Source organism: Chlorocebus sabaeus, chromosome 18 (assembly GCF_047675955.1).
Source record: "Chlorocebus sabaeus isolate Y175 chromosome 18, mChlSab1.0.hap1, whole genome shotgun sequence".
Taxonomy (NCBI): Eukaryota; Metazoa; Chordata; class Mammalia; order Primates; family Cercopithecidae; genus Chlorocebus; species Chlorocebus sabaeus.
The window spans coordinates 46,636,664-46,658,565 of NC_132921.1; the positions used below are offsets into that span (position 1 = coordinate 46,636,664).

General features: G+C 46.0%; 1 protein-coding gene across 4 annotated transcripts in view; it reads right to left on the bottom strand.

The window, feature by feature from the left end:
- FHOD3 (formin homology 2 domain containing 3) overlaps positions 1-21,902 on the bottom strand; it is a 519,848-nt gene that overhangs the window by 387,392 nt on the left and 110,554 nt on the right. For 2 of the 4 annotated variants that reach the window (XM_073006354.1, XM_073006353.1), the window contains exon 3: positions 20,467-20,531. The exons of the other annotated variants lie outside the window; for them this stretch is intronic. In XM_073006354.1, coding sequence (XP_072862455.1) covers positions 20,467-20,531 — 65 coding nt within the window. The remainder of the gene's footprint in view (positions 1-20,466; positions 20,532-21,902) is intronic. 4 annotated transcript variants of the gene reach the window in all.

Sequence of the window (21,902 nt, forward strand, 5' to 3'; positions counted from 1 at the left end):
TCACTTTCCAAGAGACTTTCTCAGTCCATTATCCTAATTGGCAAATGATATGTAAGTACCAGAAGGCTGTGTGTCAGCAGTTATATTTATAATGAAAGCTTAATCTCCAAAAGAAAACACTAATTCATTAAAACCTCCTTTCCCATCTGCCATGACAGTAGCCAAAGGAAAAAGAATCTGTGAGGTACAAATTAGCTGCCTGAGCATGAAACACAGACAAGACCAGACGAAGGGGAAGCAGGAGATACAGCCTGCTTGGCCCCAGGAAAGCCCTGTCCTCATTCTACACAGCCTTGCCATGTCTCTGGGTCTCTAAGAGACAGCAGCTTGAGGATCAGAGCCTGGGAGGGCAGGAAGCAGTCTTTCCTCTGTCCCCTACTCAAGGAAGTCTTTCTTAGCAGACACAGTTCAGCTTTGGCCACTATTAAGTTATCAGCCCTTCAGAGAAACTTGAGAGGGTTTTGGGAAGAAAAGGAAGATGACTCCACAGTCTGATATTTCAGCTCGGCTCTAATCCCACACTCTGCTGCCCTTATTATTCATATAGATATATTAAGACCCATCATGTGTTATGCATTGTGCTAGCGAAGCCAATAATAGCTACCCCATGCACAGTGCTTACTCTGTGCTAGGTGGGGGTTCTGGGCACCTGGCATGAATTCACTCATTTAACCCCCACAATCCCTATGACTGGCTCATTTTACAGGTGAGAACATGGAGCTAGTGAGAAATCGCCTGCTCAAGGTCATGCAGCCTGTAAGTGGTGGTGCCAAGGTGTGAACCAGGAGGGCCAGCTCCGAAGTCCACCCTGCTACACAAGGGTCCAGCGCCACTGGGAAGGACAGCCAGAGCTCACATGTGCACTGAGCACAGCATGCCACAGCAACGATGACAAGTGCTTCACATGCCCCATCTCATCTGTGGGGGACAAGGAAGACCACAAGCCATTTTCCCCGTGGCATGGGGAGACATTTGAGCAGAGCCTAAGAACTGAGTAGGAGTCAGCAGACACAGGGAAGGCACCAGCACAGTCATGGCGTGTCTGGAAAGCCACCAGCAGGACAAAAGCTGGAGGGGCAGGAGGTGTGTCATCATCTCATCCAGGCCTCCAACCCACCCTCTAAGGTGTGCACACGATAACTAACCATGCCCTTTCCAAGAGTCACTTGAGGCCTGGGGAGACTAAGGGTCCTACACACAGCTGCTGAGTGGTAAACCCAGGGCTCAGCCAGGCATGTCTGGCTACAAAGCCCAGGCTTCCAGGACCTTGCTAAGATTCAGTATGTGCCTTGCCCACAGGAGTTGTAGGTCTTGAATTTCCTGACCTCTAATTCCCTGAACTTACCATTGTCTATGGCATATCCCCTGTAGGACCCTCCTACCATCGAGAAGAAATTCCCATGAACAAGGCAAGCCCCGACCAGGCCAAGGGATCCCTATCTGGACTCCAGGCACCTGCAAGCACCCCTGCAGAAACAGGGATCCTGGCATCTGTCCAGGAACAGACCAATCCTAAGAAAAATGGCCTCTCCCTGTTTCATTAGCCACCCCCTTTAAAAGTGGGTACACTTTGCCTCCCAGACACTAGGTGCCTCTATGGTCCCTCCATGGAATGGCTCTGATCCCCCAGCACACTGCAGGTCTGCACCTGGTGACAGTGAAGTGTGCCCTTCACACAGTGTTGGCAGCATCAGATGAAACTTGGCCTTATGCTTGTGAAGAGATGCTCCAGCAAGAGAAGCAGAATTCTGACTGGTGCCTACAGTTGGAGTGCTGGGCTTTCTGCCCCTCCAATCCTAACTTCCCATCGCAGAGACAGTAATCCCTTTCTGGTGAATATTTATGGACTATGTGGGGCAAGATGAAAGAAAACGAAGGCAGTGCATACCTGTCCATACAGGTGAATACCTGATCTTTCCAACTTAGATTCATTCATGGATTACAGGTGATTGATCCATGTGGACCATTCATTATTTCTCCTCACCCCCAAGAGTTTGCCAGTTTAATAACTTACTACTTCCGCTTCAAGGGAGTGGAGAATCACTCCAGGCGTAACAGGACCATCATCATGTGGTAAGTGTGGGTCTGTCAGATCAGTCACTCAGGAAGTTTTCTTAAAGCAAGTTTGCTGCAAATACACACATCTCAAAACCATCACTTGTTCACACCTTGACATGCCAAGTCACAGAGGTTAGAGTGTGAGGTCCTAAATTGCTTCACGTTTGTTATATTATTCAAAAGAAGTGTTTTCTGAAAAAAAAAAAAAAATCCAGGTACAGAATGTGCTTGCAGAAAATCAAAACCAGCAGAGCTCAGCACAAGGACAGGGTGTATGCCAGAGCAGGACCCAGCACCAGAACAGGCTCTGTCTCCCCCAGAACAGCAGGCACCAACGAGGCATCTGGCTGCACACCCCGAACAGAGTCACATTTTATTTTAGACTCACTCCTATCTTTAACCTGGAATACTATGGCCTTAAAAAGAACAAAGCTCAGGGCACCTCCAGTTTTAATTTAGCTCAGCACAGCCATGCTCCTCCAAGCCAGAATCACTTACTGCATAGGGAAGAAAAGCAGGAGCAGCTGCCTGTCACCTGCCCACGGGACACGTCCCCCTATCACCTCTGGACCCAGCTCATCTGTCTAGGCTGCTTGACAATTCAGCTCCATACCTACAGAGCAGGACTGGGGCTAAAATACCCAAAGCCTATCAGGCTTTGGCAAGAAGCACCTATCAGGGCCCCCTCATCCTGCCTAGGGTGCCCCCCAGAGGGAGCTGGCCCAGTCTAGGGAGGATCTCTCTGTGGGGCTTCCTGGGTCCACAGATAACACTGATTGTTTGCCTCCTGAGTTAGAAGCAGATGGGAAAACAGGCAGAGCAGATGGATAAAGCCTTACCACTGAGACAGCTCATGAAAGAACCGGCCTTGCATCTGCAGCCTGAAGGGCTCCAGGCAGTTCTGAGAATGGCCACTGGCCTACCATAGGGGCAGGTGACCTTGAGGGTCCTCAGAACAGGACACTCATTGAAAAAGGAAGGGCTGAGCCTGCCCTATTCATTGCCTTCTCCCAGATTCACCCGTCTGTCCTCAGACAGGAGTCCAGGGGGAGTGCAAAGAAGACACATGTCCTCCTGGGGATCTGAGGGGAATTCCCTGCTCTCTCTGGAATAGGAAGAGCAGGGCGTAGGGTTCCATTGAGATGCACCCACCGCAGAGGAAAATGAAAATCCCTATCACGTCATTTTAGGGTTTATACATGGAGAGAGCACATATTAAAAAAAAAAAATGCTCCGGGAAAGGATAATAATTATGTACGTCCACTGAGAACTGGAAGTGGGGAGTATGCAGAACTGGCACTAAGTCCAGCCCAAAAGCCCAGTCATGGCTGTATGATTGCAGAAAAGAATGAATTACAGGACTATGATTATTTATGACCATTAACACTGAAAATCACATGTGACACTGTCTGCGGAAGAACCCCGTGCATTCTCCACAAGTCAACTGACACAGGCCCAGTGATGGGACCCCAGGATAAGAGGCACCACAGTGGTGGGGTGGGAGGAATAACGAAGGTCAGTTCTTCAGTGTTGGGGTCTGGGAGTGTTGACCTAAGGGATAAGAAAGGAAAAAAAGAAATATACTTGCAGGCTGCCTGGCCCACTCTGACTTTTTTTTTTTTTTAAGCATCAAAGTATCTTTATTCACAAATAAAAGCTGCAGCAATACGTCACCTACACATTTGTACAAAGATTCAGATGTCCTATATCATCACGATCCTCAAAAAACACAAACCTGTCGTGCAGGGATGTCGCAAACACTGGCGGCTCACCCCTCATCTGCATTTGGCAAGAAGCACCTATCAGGGCCCCCTCATCCTGCTTAGGGTGCCCCCCAGAGGGAGCTGGCTTCCCAAAGCTGGAGACAGCCCAGCCCCCATGACACCTTCCCTAGAAAACTATAAACACATAGACCATTTGTCTTCAAATTCCCATGGCAAATACCACATTTATAGGCAAAATGATACAAAAATATGAACCTAACAGAAAATTTTAAAAACCCTTATTCCCCCATCTTTGTTGTTGTTGGTGGTGGTCTGTATTGTTTTTTGCTTGTGGTTTTGGTACAAATTCCTTCTGTGGAAGAGGCAACATGTGCCTGGGCTCTGCCCTCAGGAAAGAGCAGGGTTCTCTTGAGAGGGGAAGGGACTTGGCCATCCCTGCTCAGGAGACCCTGGGGATGGATCTGCATTGGGAACGCCACACAGATCCTCCACACCCCAGGCTCTGCCAAGAGGAAACCACTATAAAAGAAAAGTAATCCTGAATCCTAAAAGACCCCTGGGGCATGCAGGTAAGTCTTGCTGCACAAAACTGCTTGGCTGCAAAAAAGGCAAGATGGACATAAACACAACTGGCGCTAGCCGCGGCCCAGACAGTCACAGTGGGACTGGACTGGCCCTCTGACTCCTAGGCCTTCTCATGGGACTGGGCTACAGTCCCAGGAACACATTTTACCCATTTTCTGTTATGTCTGAAAAACAGCAGACCTGGGGAGACCGGTGGGGGCTCCCGGTGTTTCGCTTTTCCTGTTTAGCTTGGGCCCTGTGTCTGGTTCAATTTAAGAATCAGGGCAATGTCAGAAAGACATGATATGCTATAGAATCAGAAGCAGAGGAATGAGGAGTATAATTAGTATTTTATGAGCAAATATCCTTGGAGAAAAATCACACCAAAAAGGCAAAAAGGCAAAGATTAAAGTAACACACTTTCAAAGACACACAAAAATGCTTCTTAAGTTTATATAGAGAATTCTCCAATTTTTAAATAAACTATGTCCCCAAAGTTCAGTTAGGGAAACTAAGGCTCAGAGCAGTTCCATGATTAACTCCTAGAAATCCCAAATTCCTTCCTTAAGGCCCTTTTACCCTCCAACCTCTCCCCCAAGAGAGGAATAGCCTCCACCCCTGCCTGTGATGGTCACACAGTCTCATTGGGAAGCAGGAGTAGACACATCACACCACTGGCGAAGCAAGGGGCAATGACAGCACATGGCAGCACTAGAAGCCCAGGAGACATCCAGAGCGGGTGGGCCAAGCCCTGCCAATGCGGGGGGAGGAGCGGCGGGGAGATAGATGTGGGATGAAGTTCAGGTATCTAGCACACATTTCAACAACAGGTCTAGAACTCAGGGAGTGAGGAACTTCGAGTACGCAGCTGCTAGTTAGAATCATGAAAGTGGATGGAACTGCTTCATATATGTACTGCATTCACTTATGTGTCTATTTCCTTTACAGCACTCAACATAATAGTTACACCCACAGGCACTGAATAAAGATTGATGTGTTATTTTGAGTCAGGTGGAAATGTGGGAACGTCTCACATTACAGTAACATAAATGACAGTGATGCTTTCAAGCTTACCTACAAGAAACTGTGAATTTTGAGAGTAATAACAACAAAGCTCACATTAATGAAAATCCTGCAGGGCTACCACATGCCAGGTTTTGACCTAAGACACCCACATGGCTCATCAGTCCTTTCCACAGCACACAAGGGAAGTGTGAGAGTCCCCCATTTTTGGAAAAAGTATCATGTCCCAAATCTAGCAACCTGATGATGCTAGCTCCAGAATTAGAATGCTGCTTCTCCCAAACCCACCATCTCCCCTCAAGCAGGATACCCCTGAGGGGGAACCAACACCTTCTGCCCATAGTCTGGGCTCTTGACTGAGCAGGACCTCACCCAGGACACAGTCCAGGGCACTTGCCTTTTTTGGGGTGGGGAGAGTATTTGTGGCTGCGGAGCCATTTGTTTAAGAAAGAAAAATAGATATCCCAAAGGAAGGCTGCCTTAAAAAACTGCTATATTTTGAAAAATTAATCTTAGATTCTAGGTACACAATGTCATTTGGAGGTGACATCAGAAGTTCTGCCCACAAGGCCCAGGTCAGTGGTCTTTTGCCTGGGCCATGAATGGGGTGCTGCACTCAAACCCCACCTTCTCCAATCCTCCCAAGCTAGATCCCACAGCCTAGAGGCCCTATGAGTCCTGATGAAGGCCAGGCCTCAAGTAAGACCCCAGAAAGGATTGAACCTCAAACCTTGGGGACAGCCAAGGGGAGGCAGGGCCGCACCTAGAACTCGCAGCCGAAGTGCCCTCTGAGTATCGCCACCACGGCAGTGCTGCCCTCCAGGAGCCTGGCGCGGGCTGTTCCAGGCAATCTGTGCAACATCTCAATGCACATGCCCACACTGATCCCACTTTTCAATATTCTACCATCTTCCAAGACAAGCCACAGCACACACAGGTGACTCACACTGGCCTGGGTAATTCCAAGCCAAGACAGCTCCATGTGGTTCCCTTCAATGTCTCTAACGGGCACAGAAATTGCTCATTGTTTTTATGGCTTTCTGCAAAGTGACGCGTGGCACTCTATTTCCTCCCAGCAGCCTGAGGCCCCTGAGCCACCACCTGGTAAAGAGAAGTGCCCGGTCAGCCCACCGTTGGCCACCCATATCACCCTTGCCAACCCCAGCACCCATGCCCAGCACCCAGGATGCCCTGAGCCACCCATCAATGCAGGGAGATGAGGCAGAGGACAGACAGCTTCTAAGGTACCCCAGGGCCAAACAAGTCATAAAAAGCTGTCCAGATACTGGGTCATCTGAGAAATATATTGCCATAGGTATGGTGAAAGTTTGCCGTCGCTAACATGTTTCTTGTTGGAAAGACAAATATATGGATTGTATTTTTGGTGCAATTTGAATAGCTTATTAATTTGAACAGTTTGTGAATGTCGACTCATACAGAATATTTGGACTACTTTTATAATGCTTAGAGCATAATGTTTCAACTTTAAAGTATTATAGCTATAACTAAGCACTTTGTGTCATGTTGTGGTGTTTTCGTTCCTTTTCATGCGTTTGACTGCCTGGTCACGTGCACTCAGGAGCTTCCTCCTCCATGCCAACAGCCCCTTCCATCAGGAGAACATGATCCGGGAACACCACCAGGATGGTGGGAAGTTGCCTTCATGGTCACGAAACTTACTTCATTTCCATGAAGATGAGAGCTTTTCAGTAAACATGCTGACTGTTCAGTGCTTGCCAAAACTGCAACATTCTAAAATGTATCAAAAACAGGATATCTGGAGGCCAGGTGCAGTGGCTCACGCCTGTAATCTCAGCACTTTGGGGGGCCGAGGCAGGCAGATCACCTGAGGCCAGGAGTTTGAGACCAGCCTAGCCTGGTCAATATGGTGAAACTCTGTCTCTACAAAAAATATGAAAATTAGCCAGACATGGCGGTGGGCACCCATAATCCTAGCTACTCACAAGGCTGAGGCAGGAGAATCACTCGAACTCGGGCGGTGGAGGTTACAGTGAACTGAGATCTCACCACCACACTCCAGCCTGGGCAACAGAGCGAGACTCTGTCTCAATTAAAAAAAAACAGAAAAACAAAACAGGATAATTGAAGAGAACCATAAAAATAACCCCAGTGCTGGTAGCTAAGCAGGAATCATGGGGTCAGGACCACCCTCAGGCCTTAGGTTGGCCTACTCCAGTTTGTAAGAACAAATAAAATTTTAATAGAAATTTATTGACCTACAGTTTCAAATCTGTCAGTTGCTCAAAAAAGGATAGTAGCTAAAACATATTTTAAACACATTAATTGGATGTTACTTGGTTTTCACATTTAAGAGTTCCACAATGTATTTCCCCAGTTTAATAGGTAATACAATTCTGTGATCCAGTTCTGGTTATGGAAGATGGGCTCCTTCAAGAATTGGAGGCAAGATATACGTTTCAGTCCAGATCAGCTCTGACTCTAGGGATAAATCAGACACTCTAAAGTCACATTCCTTTAGAGGAACTGGATAATCACATTTTGATTTTGTTCTAATTGTTTGTAAGGCAACAAAACACAAAACGTCGTGGTGGTGGTGGCGGTGGTGGTGGCAGTGGCGGTGGCGGTGTCTGCCACCACTTGCCGAGGGCTTAGCCTGGACCTGCACACTCACTGTCTCCTTGAGCATTTGCATCACCACCAGGAGGGAGGCACTAGGCCCCCTGTTCTCACTGTTACAAATAACAGACAGGTCTCCAAGGGATGGGTAACTTGCTCATGGACACACAGAGGCAGGTCTAGGACTTGAACCCCAGTTTGTCTGATTCTAAAACACATATTAGCTTATTCTGCCCATTGTTTCGGCACACAAATCAATACTCAATATATGACTTTATTTTTAAAAATTGGATCTAGCACCAATGAAATATTTATTTAATCCTCACTTTTTTTCTCTCTTTTTTTTTTTTGAGATGCAGTTTTGCTTTTGTTGCCTAGGCTGGAGTACAATGGCATGATCTCAACTCACTGTAACCTCTGCCTCCTGGTTCAAGCGATTCTCCTTCTTTAGCCTCCCAAGTAGCTGGGATTACAGGCAACCACCACCATGCCCCCCACTAATTTTGTGTGTGTTTTGTTTTTCTGTTTTCTGGGGTTTTTTTGTTTTTTTTTTTTTTTTTTTTTTTTTGAGACGGAGTCTCACTGTGTCGCCCAGGCTGGAGTGCAGTGGTGCAATCTCAGCTCACTGCAAGCTCCTCCTCCTGGGTTCATGCCATTCTCCTGCCTCAGTCTACCAAGTAACTGGGACTACAGGTGCCCGCCACTACTCCTGGCTAATATTTTCTATTTTTAGTAGAGACGGGGTTTCACTGTGTTAGCCAGGATGGTCTCCATCTCCTGACCTCAGGTGATCCACCCAGCTCGGCCTCCCAAAGTGCTGGGGTTACAGGTGTGAGCCACCACACCCGGCCTAATCCTCACAATTTTTAAAGGCAATATTAGCATCCCCTTTTGCTAAATGAAGACACTGAAGTCAGAGCAGTGAGGTCACTTTTCCAAGGTCACACTGCTTCTCAGGGGCAGGTCTGGTTCTCGAGCCTGAGTTCTCTCATCAGCCCAGAGCTGTGCTAGTCAAGGGCTCGGATACCTGAAGCATAGTAAGTTCCCCGTCAAGGGGCAAAAGCACTCGTGTTAGTGGAGGTACCAGAGCACAGAGGTTGAACACAACACCCTGCAGTCAGGCAGACAGACATGGGTGCAAATCTCAGCTCTGTCATATGCTTCTCGTGGGACCTTGGCCAAGTGATTAGACTGCTGCATGCCTCAGTTTTCTCCTCTATTAAGTGAGAACAGGAATTCTGATTCATAGGTTACCGTTTGGATTAAAGGAGATATACTTGTCAAGTGCTTTGCCCAGTGCCTGGAAGGAAGTATAAGCACTAAGTGCTTAGTAGAACTTTCCCTTTCTGCTTTTATAAAAAGAAACTATTTTTAAAAGTACATTGCCCATCATAATAAAACAGAACTTTTCCATTTAACAATTAGACAGATGGGGATGTGAATCTGAGCTCTGCTGTTTAGCTCTGTGTCCCTGGGCAAGCTCCCAACCCTATTTGAATCTAGTTTTCTCCTCCTGTAAAGTAAGGATAATGTATGTGTCAGGAAGATAGATGGAATCACCTCTGTTAAGCACCTTTCTCATAGCAGGTGCTTAATAACAGTAGCCAGTGGGGCCTGAACCTAACTCAGCTGCAGCACAGCACCCCAAGAACTCCCCCAGCCTCAGATGTCCATGGCATGAGAGCACCGTGATGCAGGACAGCGCCAACTCTACTTTCAGACAGAATCCTCAGACCTAAATTCCCACGCCCCTTCCATTCATCCATTCCTAGGTGACATCCCAGGCCACACAAGTCACCCACCGAGGAGGAAGCCTGCCCAAGAACAGAACACAGCAGGGCCGGAAGGGCTGGCCAATGCCATCCCATAACAGTGTGGAAACAGCCGCCTGCACAGGTCACCCACCCTGTGAATAGATAGGGCACTCCCCATGGAAGTGTGGCAGGCCACGTCTCCCTGACAATCACACACAGACAGACCTGTATGACAGTCACACACAGACAGACCCGTATGACAGTCACACACAGCCAGACCTGTATGACAATCACACACAGACAGACCTGTATGACAGTCACACACAGACAGACCTGTATGACAGTCACACACAGACCCGTATGACAGTCACACACAGACAGACCCGCATGACAGTCACACACAGACAGACCCGTATGACAGTCACACACAGACCCGTATGACAGTCACACACAGACAGACCTGTATGACAGTCACACACAGACAGACCTGTATGACAGTCACACACAGACAGACCTGTATGACAGTCACACACAGACAGACCTGTATGACAATCACACAGCCAGGGCAGCACAGCACTCCAGTTACAGACATTTCCGCAGCACTGCCTTGACACTGAGCAAACAGTTAAACCTGGGGAAATCGGTGCCCAAACATCAAAGCTAGAAATGAATCATATGGTCAGTAGGAGCCTTGTATAGGCTTCTCCCTAACCTGGAGCAAGTCAAAATAATAGAGACAGTCTTACATTCCTAGACAGGACCCGTCTCGGGTTGACAGAATCTGAGACAAGTCAAGGTAACAGAGGCAGCTGTTGAACAGATTCATTGGAAAGTCTGAGGCAGCTCTCCAGACCAAGCTGTAAAGGAGATAAGATAGAAATAATCACTCCGGTACCACAGTAGACAGGCCTTGAGGGTACTGGGGCCCTTTTAATCAGACTTAGCAAGCATTTGTTGCCTGTGACCTTCTAGTTGAAACAAAATTGTTACCAATAGACTTAGGCAAATGCTATACTGCACATGAGCACATAACCCCAACTTATATAAGGACAAAGAAAATTGTAACACTTTGAGTTGGTCTGGTGGAATTATCCCCAGTCTTCTCCCTGTATCCGGTTTACAGCAATAAATTCCCTTCTTCCCTATTTTGTCTGCTTCTCGTTATTGGGCCTCAAAAAGGCAGCCGGAACTTGGTTCTGGAAACAGAAGTGCTCTGATGGGCAGTCACAGGAAGAGCCACAGCCCATCCCTAATGAAGCACCTACCTCTTCTTCACGCGCTCGTCAAAGTCTGCCATCGACTTGTTACATTTGGGGACAACAGAATCCCACCCCATTCCCCAAAAGATGTGAAGCACATACTGTAATGGAAAGGCTACAAAAGCTGTTCCATGGAGCAGTCTTGCATCAGGTCACTATCCCAGACCACCACCATCTCACCTCCAACCTCCCGGAGACCGGGGCCCCACTGCGATAGCCGGCACCACGGAGCCCTGCCTGGCACATGCACAGGCCACCAACACGCACAGCGCGATTCCAGGCTCACATAACACTGCCCAGAGCCTTCCTTGACATGCTCCTCAAAACAACAGTCTACGCACTGCCACAGCTTTGTAACTCTCTATTTACTCTCATATTTTTTCTACTCCTCTGAGGTGCTCCCATGGCGTCATCTGTTAGCACGTGGTACTTAAATTTACTGCCTTGTATTCTTCTTCCTGAGAACATAGCAAAGGAATCCATTTCTGAAGTAAACAAATCAAACCTAAGAAACACTGTCAGCACCTTGACTCTTTTAGCTTCTTTCTTTAACAACAAATAATTTGGGGTCTCCTTCTGAGGGTGAGACAATATGCTGCGTCCGGCACAACAGGGTCCACACCTTCACATGCTCAAGAGCAAGCTGCTACCCCGCACAGAATCCAGACCTCACAGAGCTCAAACCAGGACCAAGGTACCAAACTCAGAACAAGGAGGACTCGCACCTTCACGTGTTCAAGAGCAAGTTGCCATCCCGCACAGAATCCAGAGCTCAGATCAGGACCAAAGCACCAAACCCAGAACAGGGACTCGCAGCGTCTGCCGGGCACCCTCATCCTCCTCTCAGGCAGCTCCTACAGTCAGCAGGGACAGAGTGCAGTTCTGATCAGGTGAGAGACCTCATTTCCAGGGACTTCCCAACGTGAAGCCAGAACAAGAGACCAGCTGTCCAGCTGATCAGAGTGGGAGCCTGGAAGGGATGTGGAAGCCCAAAAGGGATGTGGAAGCCCCAGCTCCATCTCCCAGGCATCTGCAGCCTGGCTCAGAAGGAATTTTAGCTGCATTCCTAAACATAGTCAGCTCTTTAAGGGTGAAGTACATTTTTCTCAGCTGATTTACTTTCCTCTAAGGCAATCTGTGAACCACACTGGAACTCAGTCGGAACACCATCCTTTGAAGCCTGCTGAAACTTCACTTAGGCAAATGTTTCTAAAGACATTTATTTAGACATTTTGGCAGCACTTCCCAGACTTCTCAAACCAGAAGGGCTGCATCGGTCTCGGCAATTGTATCTGTAGAGAAGGGTTGAAGACGATTTCAAAGGCCTAAAAAGAGGAACACCAGGCCAGTGCAAAGAATCAAGAGACTACAGCCCTAGTCCTATGGTGTCCCAGCCCTGTGGCCATGAGGAAATGCCTTGCCATTGGTAGACCCCCTTTCTAAGCTCCTGCCATGGCTCAGGACGGGTGGCGAGGGCTCCTGAACCTGTGGGTGGCAAAGAACCAAGCTGCAAATGTGCCAGTCAGCTGCAAATGTGCCAGTCAGTGAACGGGGCTCACCTGACTTTTTTAAATGACTGAGGCAGACAGCATTTCTTTTTCAGCTTTCTCATAGAGTTTATCTCAAACTAATAAACTTTGCAGCATTTTACATCTTTTGAAGTACTCATAAATACATTATCTAAATTTAAGAGTGTTATTAAACTGACCATTGACTCTTAAAAGAAAGAAAAAGAGATAGAGATAGAGAGAGAGAGGAGAGGGAGGAAGGGAAAAAGGCGGCAGGGAGGGAAGGGAGGGAGAGGTGGGAAGGGAAGAGGAGGGGAAGGAGGGAGGGAGAGAGATAGATAGATGATTGAAGTATTGACTGTGGCTCTATCCCTTGCCCCAACAATTTCTCTACATCCTAGTAAGATAGTGCCTCTTCCTGCGACACGCCCATAATCCAGTTACTGGGATTACAGATAAGTCATGTTACTTTTGGGAACAATTAATAGAATCTGTTTTCTTTTTTACAATTATGCTAAAATAATGAGCAGAACCTATTAATTTTTCTTCTTCTTCTGTTGCTATTACTCCAGTATATAGGCTTGAGATGACATCACTTGTAACAATTCTCCAATGCCTTTCTTTCCTTCTTTAAAGTAAACCTTGAACTGGCAGCAGTTTTGCTGAACTATGAATGCTTTCTATATGGTTTTTTCCCCAAGTTAAAATACTTCCCATCAGGTATTTCTAATACAACAGAAATGTTGAGATGTGAAAAATCCATTGACATGCACCCACTCTTCAAATAACTTTCTTCAGCAAGACATTTTTGAACCATCCATCCTCCTTTTCAACTCCCACACCCTCTGGATACCAACATTTCTAGAAATAAGACAAAGCATTTTGTTTCCTGAGATAAATTTTGATTGTCCAGTGCCAAAAATAAAGTTGTCTCTTCATGGGGATAGCCAAAAGCACTCAGAGCTGGTCATTAGAGCTCATATCACACCCCAGAAGCAGGCCACACCTGTGAGAGGAAAGCATTTATGCAGACACTCTAGTCAAAACCAGGGTGGTTTCCCTATCAGAAATTGTTTTCTGGATATATCTGGCGTTTTACTGGATAGGAACATTGGAGTCTAACTGCCAGCGCATGATTTAAACTTATCTGGTAACACCTGCTACAGGCATCCCTATCAATGGGACCTCATTCTCCATTATCAGTTTTGTTTGCCAGATTTTCATGTTCCTTGTTAAGTGACCAACCAGGATATAAACAATTACATGGAAAGCGCAGAGTAAACACTGATAATGGCTCCACGGCAATGCTTAAATTTCATTATCCAACACCTCGAGATCCTTAGAGATGAAAGGTAACCAAGTCCTAAAGAAGCAAAATATAATTTAATTAAAGTAAAATGGGGAAAATGTCAAATACAAATATGAAATGAAGCTGTCATAAGAGACCCTGAGATATCTGCTTTCTTTCCTGTGATTCAATTCACATTGTTCCTGTCCATTTTCCCTTTCTTGGTGCCGCGTAATTCCCACAGCTGACCTGAGCTTCCAGCCCTATCCAGAAGTTTCCACGCTACCTCTCTCTCACCAGTGTGTGTCTCCTCTTTATTCATCCTCTGTATTTCTGTTTATCTGCATGTCTGTAGATGGTAAAGCCACTCTTTAAATTCATTCTTTAATTGCTCTTTCCATTTCGGTGAGAAATCAATCTCGACCTATATATCATATGAATATAACGTTCGTGTGGAAAGATGTGTGACAGAACTGAATGGTTCCCAGCATTTAAAGACTAGACTTGGCCAGACATGGGTGGCTCATGCCTGTAATCTCAGCACTTTGGGAGACCGAGGTGGGCAGATCACCTGAGGTCAGGAATTCAAAACCAGCCTGGCCAACACGGTGAAACCCCACCTCTACTAAAAATACAAAAAAATAGCTGGGCATGGTGGTGCCTGCCTATACTTCCAGCTACTTGGGAGGCTGAGGCAGGAGAATCGCTTGAACCCAGGAAGGCGGAGGTTGCAATGAGCTGAGATCATGCCACTGCACCCAAAAAAAAAAAAAAAAAAAAAAAACTAAAAACAACTACCCTCTCATGTATGTTAATAAACCTGACCTGACAGTGTGTTTTACATCCTTCCCCTCTCTCTTCTTTTTTTTTTTCTTTTGTGGCAGAGAGGGTGGGGGGGACAGGGGTTGGACACAACTGTCAATTCCAGTCTGATGGAAGGCCCCTTAGAGGCAGCTACCCACACAGAGTGCAGAGGCTGACAGGCTGACCTGACTAAGAAATCTCCCTCATCCCAGACCTAAGGGCCTTCTAGACACATGCACACTCCGTGGGGTCTGCCTCCTGGGAGCTGTGATAGATTAATGGGAAACAGATGACGGGAGGTACTTATCTGATTAACTCACAGAGCTCGTTTTCACCTGGAAAACAGAACCACAGGCAGAAACAGGTCACAGGCTTGGGGTGTAAAACAGAGGAGGATTTTTATCTTTATTTTTAAAGGACCATGCACTGGGAGTCTCCGGCTGCAAGGAGAGACTCAGCGTCAAACCCATCTCATGCTGAAGCTGCAGTTGGCCACTCACGAGCCTTTGAAAGAAGATGAACATCTTTGGAAGAATGACAGATGGTTTCTGGGGCTTCTGGAGAATCAGAGGATCCCGGCATCAAAGAACAGAAAATAGGAAGTATGATGACTCAATGCACCTGATGCCACCAGGGAGAAGCACAGCCAGGACACTGTGAGCCTGGCCACCATGATGTCCAGGGACAGGGCAAAGAGGATGTACCACCCACAGCTCCAAACCAAAACTGCATGGTAGAGGCAGGACAGGAGCAGAAGCAGCCTCTTGTGGAAGGCAGGATAGAGCCAGCCAGAAGCCCAGGTCCAGGGCCTGGAGTCAATGAAGGCAGGGCAGGTGGGCAGAGGGGAACGGATGGCCAGGGGGTGGGATAGGGGTGTCTCCCAGTCAGGGAGCAGCCAGCTTTATTCCCTTTCTGTAGCATACAGCGGACATGTGGGGAGTCTGCCATGGAGTAGACCACAGACGGCCAGCTGCATCTGTGTGGATCCTACAGCAAGCACCCAGAGGGGCCAGGTGCCCAAGCACACACGCATCACCATTCAGGCCTCATGTCTCTCAGCACACAGTACTCCATGAGCCTCATCCTTATTAGCTAGCACAGAAACAGCACCCGAGTGCTGTCAGGCCAAGGGTGTCAAAAAGACAATTTGCTGTTTCCCATAGGAAACCTCTAGTTTTTATGGAAATTCCAAACTGACCCAGAACCAAGAAGCAGTAAGGACCACATGAGAATCCAGCTAATTTTCCAAAGGCCAACCTAGGGGCTAGTGAAATGTCAGAAAAGGAAGCTAGAGAGGGGCCTCCCTGCAAGCTGGGAGGGCTCAGCTATGAGAAACCAGCTCAAATTGACTAGAGGGAAAGACACCCAGAGGTGGAAGAAGGTGGTACCTGGCCTGGTCAGAAACACAATGAAGTGGGAGAGAAGCCATGCTCAGATTCACAGACTGCAGAACAAAGGCAGAACCTGGAAAGGGACTGGGAAGAAAGGAGAGGGGACAGGGGTTGGGGGTCATGAATTACAGCTCATTTCCCACCCTTCGAATACAGAAGCCCAGGGACCCGTATACTGTAGCTACAGGAGGCTCAAGCACTGGACAAAACCTGCACCTCACCTGAGCTGCCACCCAATGGCACACATACGTACACCACCTCCATCACCACCAGTAGAAGCGGGTACCGATGCAGGATCCTTTCCCATTAAGACTGCACACAGCCTCAGGACCTTGCTCAACACAGCGCCGCAGGGGGCCAATGCTCCTAAATCGGCTGGCTATGAGGTGAATCCCCTTCATTACTATTGCACTAGAAGGTTCTTCTTGAGGAAATGTTGCACTGTTTATAATTCATCTCTTTGCTATAACAATACAGTGTAAAGCACGTGGCTGCATGATAGGGCCTGCAAGAGAAAAATGCCTTGCAAGTTATACGTTGATGGCTTTTTCTGTTAATGTTTCTGTTGCTAGAAACTGGCATTAATGGATGAAATAGCCTTCTCTCATATCATTTTCTTGCCTTTAAAAGTTGCCTTTGTCCCTGTGACTTGACCATCTGAGTAATTAGATGCATCTTATGCAGAGATCAGTCACTTCAGCCCCCTTGGCAGCCTCTGCCTGACTCATCTCTGCCCCTCACAAGCAGACCTCATCATCTCATAGGATTCTCAAATGCCTCTAAAGGCCCTTTGTGCCAGGGTTCTTTCACAGCTGCAAGTATAAATGACATTTTGGAAGCTTCACCCAAATTTTACACTTTTGTTTAACTCAATGTTGGACACTTGAAAGGACAGGCCTCCTGGAACCCAGAGAATCAATCGCCAGGGTTTTACTTTCTTAATGGGAAGACAGGATCGGCTTCAGAAAATTGAAGCCCAGAGGTTTTTGGCCCAACAAAATGCCTTCAAAGCCAGCCAGTAAAAAACACTCAGATATGAACTTTAGGGTCCTAACGACTTCAAACCTTATTTTTTTTAAATCCTAGATTCCATTCCTTACCCCACAATTCTTTAGTTCCTTTCTTTTCATGATGAGATTTAGTTATCAGAGCCAGTTGGCCCTCTGAACATTTTTCTGGTGTCTGGAAATAGGATCACTTTTCAGGGACCAAAAAATTTATTTTCTCTAGCTAACCTCATAAAATACAGACTTCTCATGTCTATCATACATGCCTTAATTCTTATCTGTAAGTGTATGCCCACGATATGACCATCAAAATTTTCATTTCTTTGAAAGATCGAAGCTAGATTAAGAAGGTAAGTGCTGCAGCGTTCGCTGCAATATCAAGTGTTCATACCAAAAATGCACAAAAGAAATACAAATTACCAGTGGAGATAAGCACAGAGGTACAAAAGCTTGAGGCCTCTCTCTATACCAAAATCTCATTCCAACCTCCTGCCAAATGCTTCAGAGCCGCTACACTATCAGAAAAGACCTGCTTCAGCTGCTAGCTGTAACCATCAAAGCAGAGCCCTGTGGCCTTCATTTTTCATGAGGGTTGCTGGGCTGCTAACCATAATGGCTCACCCACCACACACTCATCCCCAATGGGTGCTGGGTTCCAAAGTGAACACTAGAGAATTCCAAAAGCATGTCACCTCTAACTCGTTAACATGCAGTCCTGGATTCTAAACATTCCTCTACTTAATGAAAACAGGAATGAAGGAGAAGAGAATGTAGGGTGAGGAAAGCATTATTTTTGAGACATTTACTTGATAGCATTTTAGGCCCAGGAGACAAAAGCTGGTCCTGCATCCTTCCAGGCCAGTCGTGGGTGGAAGGAACGTCTTCAGGGGAGTTGCATGCGGTGCTAGGCTGAGACAGCAGCCACTATGCCCCACGCCTGTAGTATTACTATTTCAACTATTTCTTCTATGGCAAAGAGGGAAATAACCTTAAGAAGAAACAAGGACTAAAACAACTGAAGTGAAAAAGATTTTCTCCTTGTTATATTTCCCATTGTCATTTTGACACAAAATTGTTCCAGGTATTGTTTTCTTTATCCCTAAGAAATCTCAATGAACACTGCCATTCAGAAAGGGAAAGAATATGTCACAACAGGGGAAGGTACTTCATGAACATGATGCACACATTCTATTTTCTATACATAACCAAAGGATAATATTTAGTGCTATTATAATAAATCTATTCCAGATCTTGCTAATAGTAGGAAATGGAATTTTAAGACTTTTAATACAAAGGAAAAACTTTTCCTTTTTGGGTGCTGCTGTTAGTTTATTGAGCCAAATCCTCTCATCTGACATAATCAGGCCTGAGGCAATTAATGGTAAAAGCTGATTAAAGCAGAAAATCCTTTTGAAAACAATACATAAAAAATACATAAACATAAACAAGACCTTAAAACATTTTGCACTCGTAGCTATTACAGCGAAACATGCCAGTCTACCTGTGATGAGGCACAAATAGTTCTCTGAATAAGGATCTACCCATTGGAATTCCACGTAGACCTTTTATAACTTACTCCAATAACAAGGTCTGATTTCCAGTCTCAGTTTCTTTGAAGTCTAACAGAGCTCAAGATGCTTATGAAGAGTAGAATCCTCTTAGATTTTTATAATATTCCCCCTCACCTTTTATAGTTATCATAACACATTTACATTGACAGAAATGCTTCTGTAGTGACTAATTTTGAGTCTTTTCCAAAAGAGTGAACTTTCAAAGAAGCAGTGACCTTTAGGTAGTCATATTTAATTAGTGTATGAAATATTTGGTACTATTTCATTAAATTACATAATTTGATAAGCAGTGCAATTGGCATAAGGAGGTATGTGAGCAAGCACTGTGACTCCACCAGCCCCAGGTCAATCCCTAGAGCAGGGAGCACATGTGTCCTGGGTTGAGTGTGGGCTTGAGGGGCTGTCAGTGCTCAGTATGCCACAGGATAAGATGTCACACATCTTACACCTATCACATGGGATGATAGGATACGGAAGTTCATAAGACAAGTCAATAACACAAAGCTGTTTTTAAAAAATCCTGTACCTGAAATATTTGAGTACATACGGCAAAGGAGTTTCCTTAAAATCATTTGGATTTGGATTGAGCTCATTTTCAAACAAGTGTGCTTTCTGCCGCCTTACTATTCCTAGGAAAAACCAATTCATATTTATGTCCCAAATTTCTGGTAGTTATCAACTGTGTTTCAACAGTGTTCAGTACATGTTTTGTGCCTGGATTTGTTCTAGATCTGGAATAAGGGTAAGGGGGAAGTTTATCCAAAGTCGTGTCACAGACCTTTCCTTTAGATACACATGATTTATACATATGAAATTACTGGGAAAACATGAAGTGGGTAATTAAAAAGCCACTGATTTAATATAAGTGCCCATATACATTGTACATTTACTCAGTGCTACAAGCAGTTGAGAAGCAGAATAGTCAATGTTGGCTGGAGGTCCTACGGGTCTTACTTTGTTTCCAACAAGATTACCAATACTGACACCCTGACCTTTCAGTCCCTGAAGTTTGAGTCACGCACACAATTATTCTCTGGCTGCAGAGTCAGGCAAAGGTTGTTACCCAAGACACTTGCAACCTCACCACCCTCCACACCAAATGAAGTGAAATCACATGGATTTCCCTCCATCTCTAGCCCTGGGTCTCCCCATCCCTGGGTCTCCAATAGAGAAGCAGAGTAAAGGAGGGACCAGAAATAATTTCCTCCACTCCACCCATGAATACGTTTAGGGTGCAGACTAGGTCTCAACAGGATCATCTATGCTCTTTTGATTAGAGGATTAAATGAAAACCACACCATATATTAAACAAAAGCAAAATTACTCAGATACTAAAAACTTCTAGGCATAAAGTGAAATTCAGTTCCTTTATTTTTTTTCCTTTTTATGACATTATATTCTTCCCGCAACTTGGCTCAATACAAGGAGGAAACTGGGCCTCCCGCAGCAAGCCATTCTGAACCACAAATACATTTGCTCGCTGAAGAGCATCTTGCCCTGTATCCGCATGTACCCTCATCGTGCACTGACCCAATATTTTCCTTTTAGTCATCTGATAACAACCTGGAGCCCCAGACTCCAATTCCCCATAGGCACTCCTCACAGAGCCACCAGGAGGCACCTGAAGAGCAGGTCAATGCACCAGAGGCTCACAATGGCACAGTCCCCAGAAGAACATCTCCCCCAGCACTGCCAGAAGGAACCTCACCAGCAAGCTGTCTTACCTCACGCTCCAGTCACTAACCAAACAGCAGAGGAAGCTGGAATGAATCACTGCTGGAAATTGTTTCACTAAAACTCTAAGAACTAATGATAGGGGCTAGTGCAAACATATAGAATAACAGTGAATCTTTATTTTATTCCCATAAGTCGCGTTTTTCATCATGCGTTTAGTTCCTGAGGGTAGATGTCACTCACCGATGCAGGCATGGACCCTCACGGACAGCTGCGTCCTTAGGATGATGCTGTGCTTCTTGCCCCGCCTAACGAGACAGGAGACAAAACAGGGGCATCAGAGGAGTCAGCAGAGACACCTCACGTGCTGTCAATCCACGTGAAGGTTCTGACATACCCACCTAAGTGGGTATCCAGAGAAGCAGAGACCCACACTGAACAAGAATCTATCCTGAAATAATGTTGACATAGCAGGCCTTTCACAAAAATAAAATAAAGAGGTCTGACTTTGTTGGTTTGGCACATGCATCTCACTGCCAAGCTCCATCAACTCATTCCATCCACAGATTCTGCACATAGTCGTGCTTGACCATGTTGGGAAAATTTTAAAATCTGTGTCCATGAAGTAAAATTCCTGGAATGTAACAACACAGATCTGCTTGATCATTCTCATGGCTATTTTTACCTTTTGGTGGGGGTGGGGGCAGATATAGGAAAAGGGAACACATCATGGGGTAATCAGAACTGCTTTACTGTGTATCAATTCAAGACTGTTGGCTTTTCTCTTATACTTTTACAGGAAAATGGGAATCTACAAAAGAAGGCTTACAGACTACTTATTATCAGACATGCCAATTTACCCCACACCCCATCTCACCTCTGCTTCCTTCTCACTGCATTTCTCATGAGGAAGAAAAAGGGCAGACCTCCCCAGTTCCACTCCCACTAGGGCCCATCCTGCTTTATGCAGAGAGGAACCAAAGCACAGAGCAGTTGGTAGAAGGAGATAAAGGGGAAAAAACATGAGTCCTGGCTACCCAGCAGGAACAAAGGCTTTGAGGTTTGGAGAAAGAGGAAGTGGACAAAGGAAAAGCGGAGCCAGCCAACAGCACAGCAGCAGGTAGTATGGCGGGGCTCTTGGAAGCGGGATTCCCTGTCCATCCTCACCTCTCCCCACCAGGGCTTAATGTATAACAGAATCTGGAAGTGCTTTCCTGCCTCCTGGTGTGGTTGTGTTGGAGAGAAGGGAACACAGATCTCACCAAGGCACGCTACTAATAGTGTGATTATGAATTCACAGTAATGACTACATCAATTACATTTTTTATTCTTCTGACCAGGTAAGAGAGAGACAGAAGTATGGTTAAACAATGATTTGTTGATTCTGATATGATTTGGTTGTGTCTCCACCGAAATATCATCTTGAATTGTAGCTCCCATAATCCTCACAAGTCATGGGAAGTAATTGAATTATGGGGACATTCTCGTGATAGTGAGTAACTCTCATGAGATCTGATGGTTTGATAAAGCGTAGTTCCCCTGCACACACTCTCTTGCCTGCCACCATGTAAGATATGCCTTTGCTCCTCCTTCACCTTCCACCATAATTGTGAGGCCTCCCCAGCAATGAGGAACTGTGAGTCCATTAAACCTCTTTTTCTTTATAACTTACCCAGTCT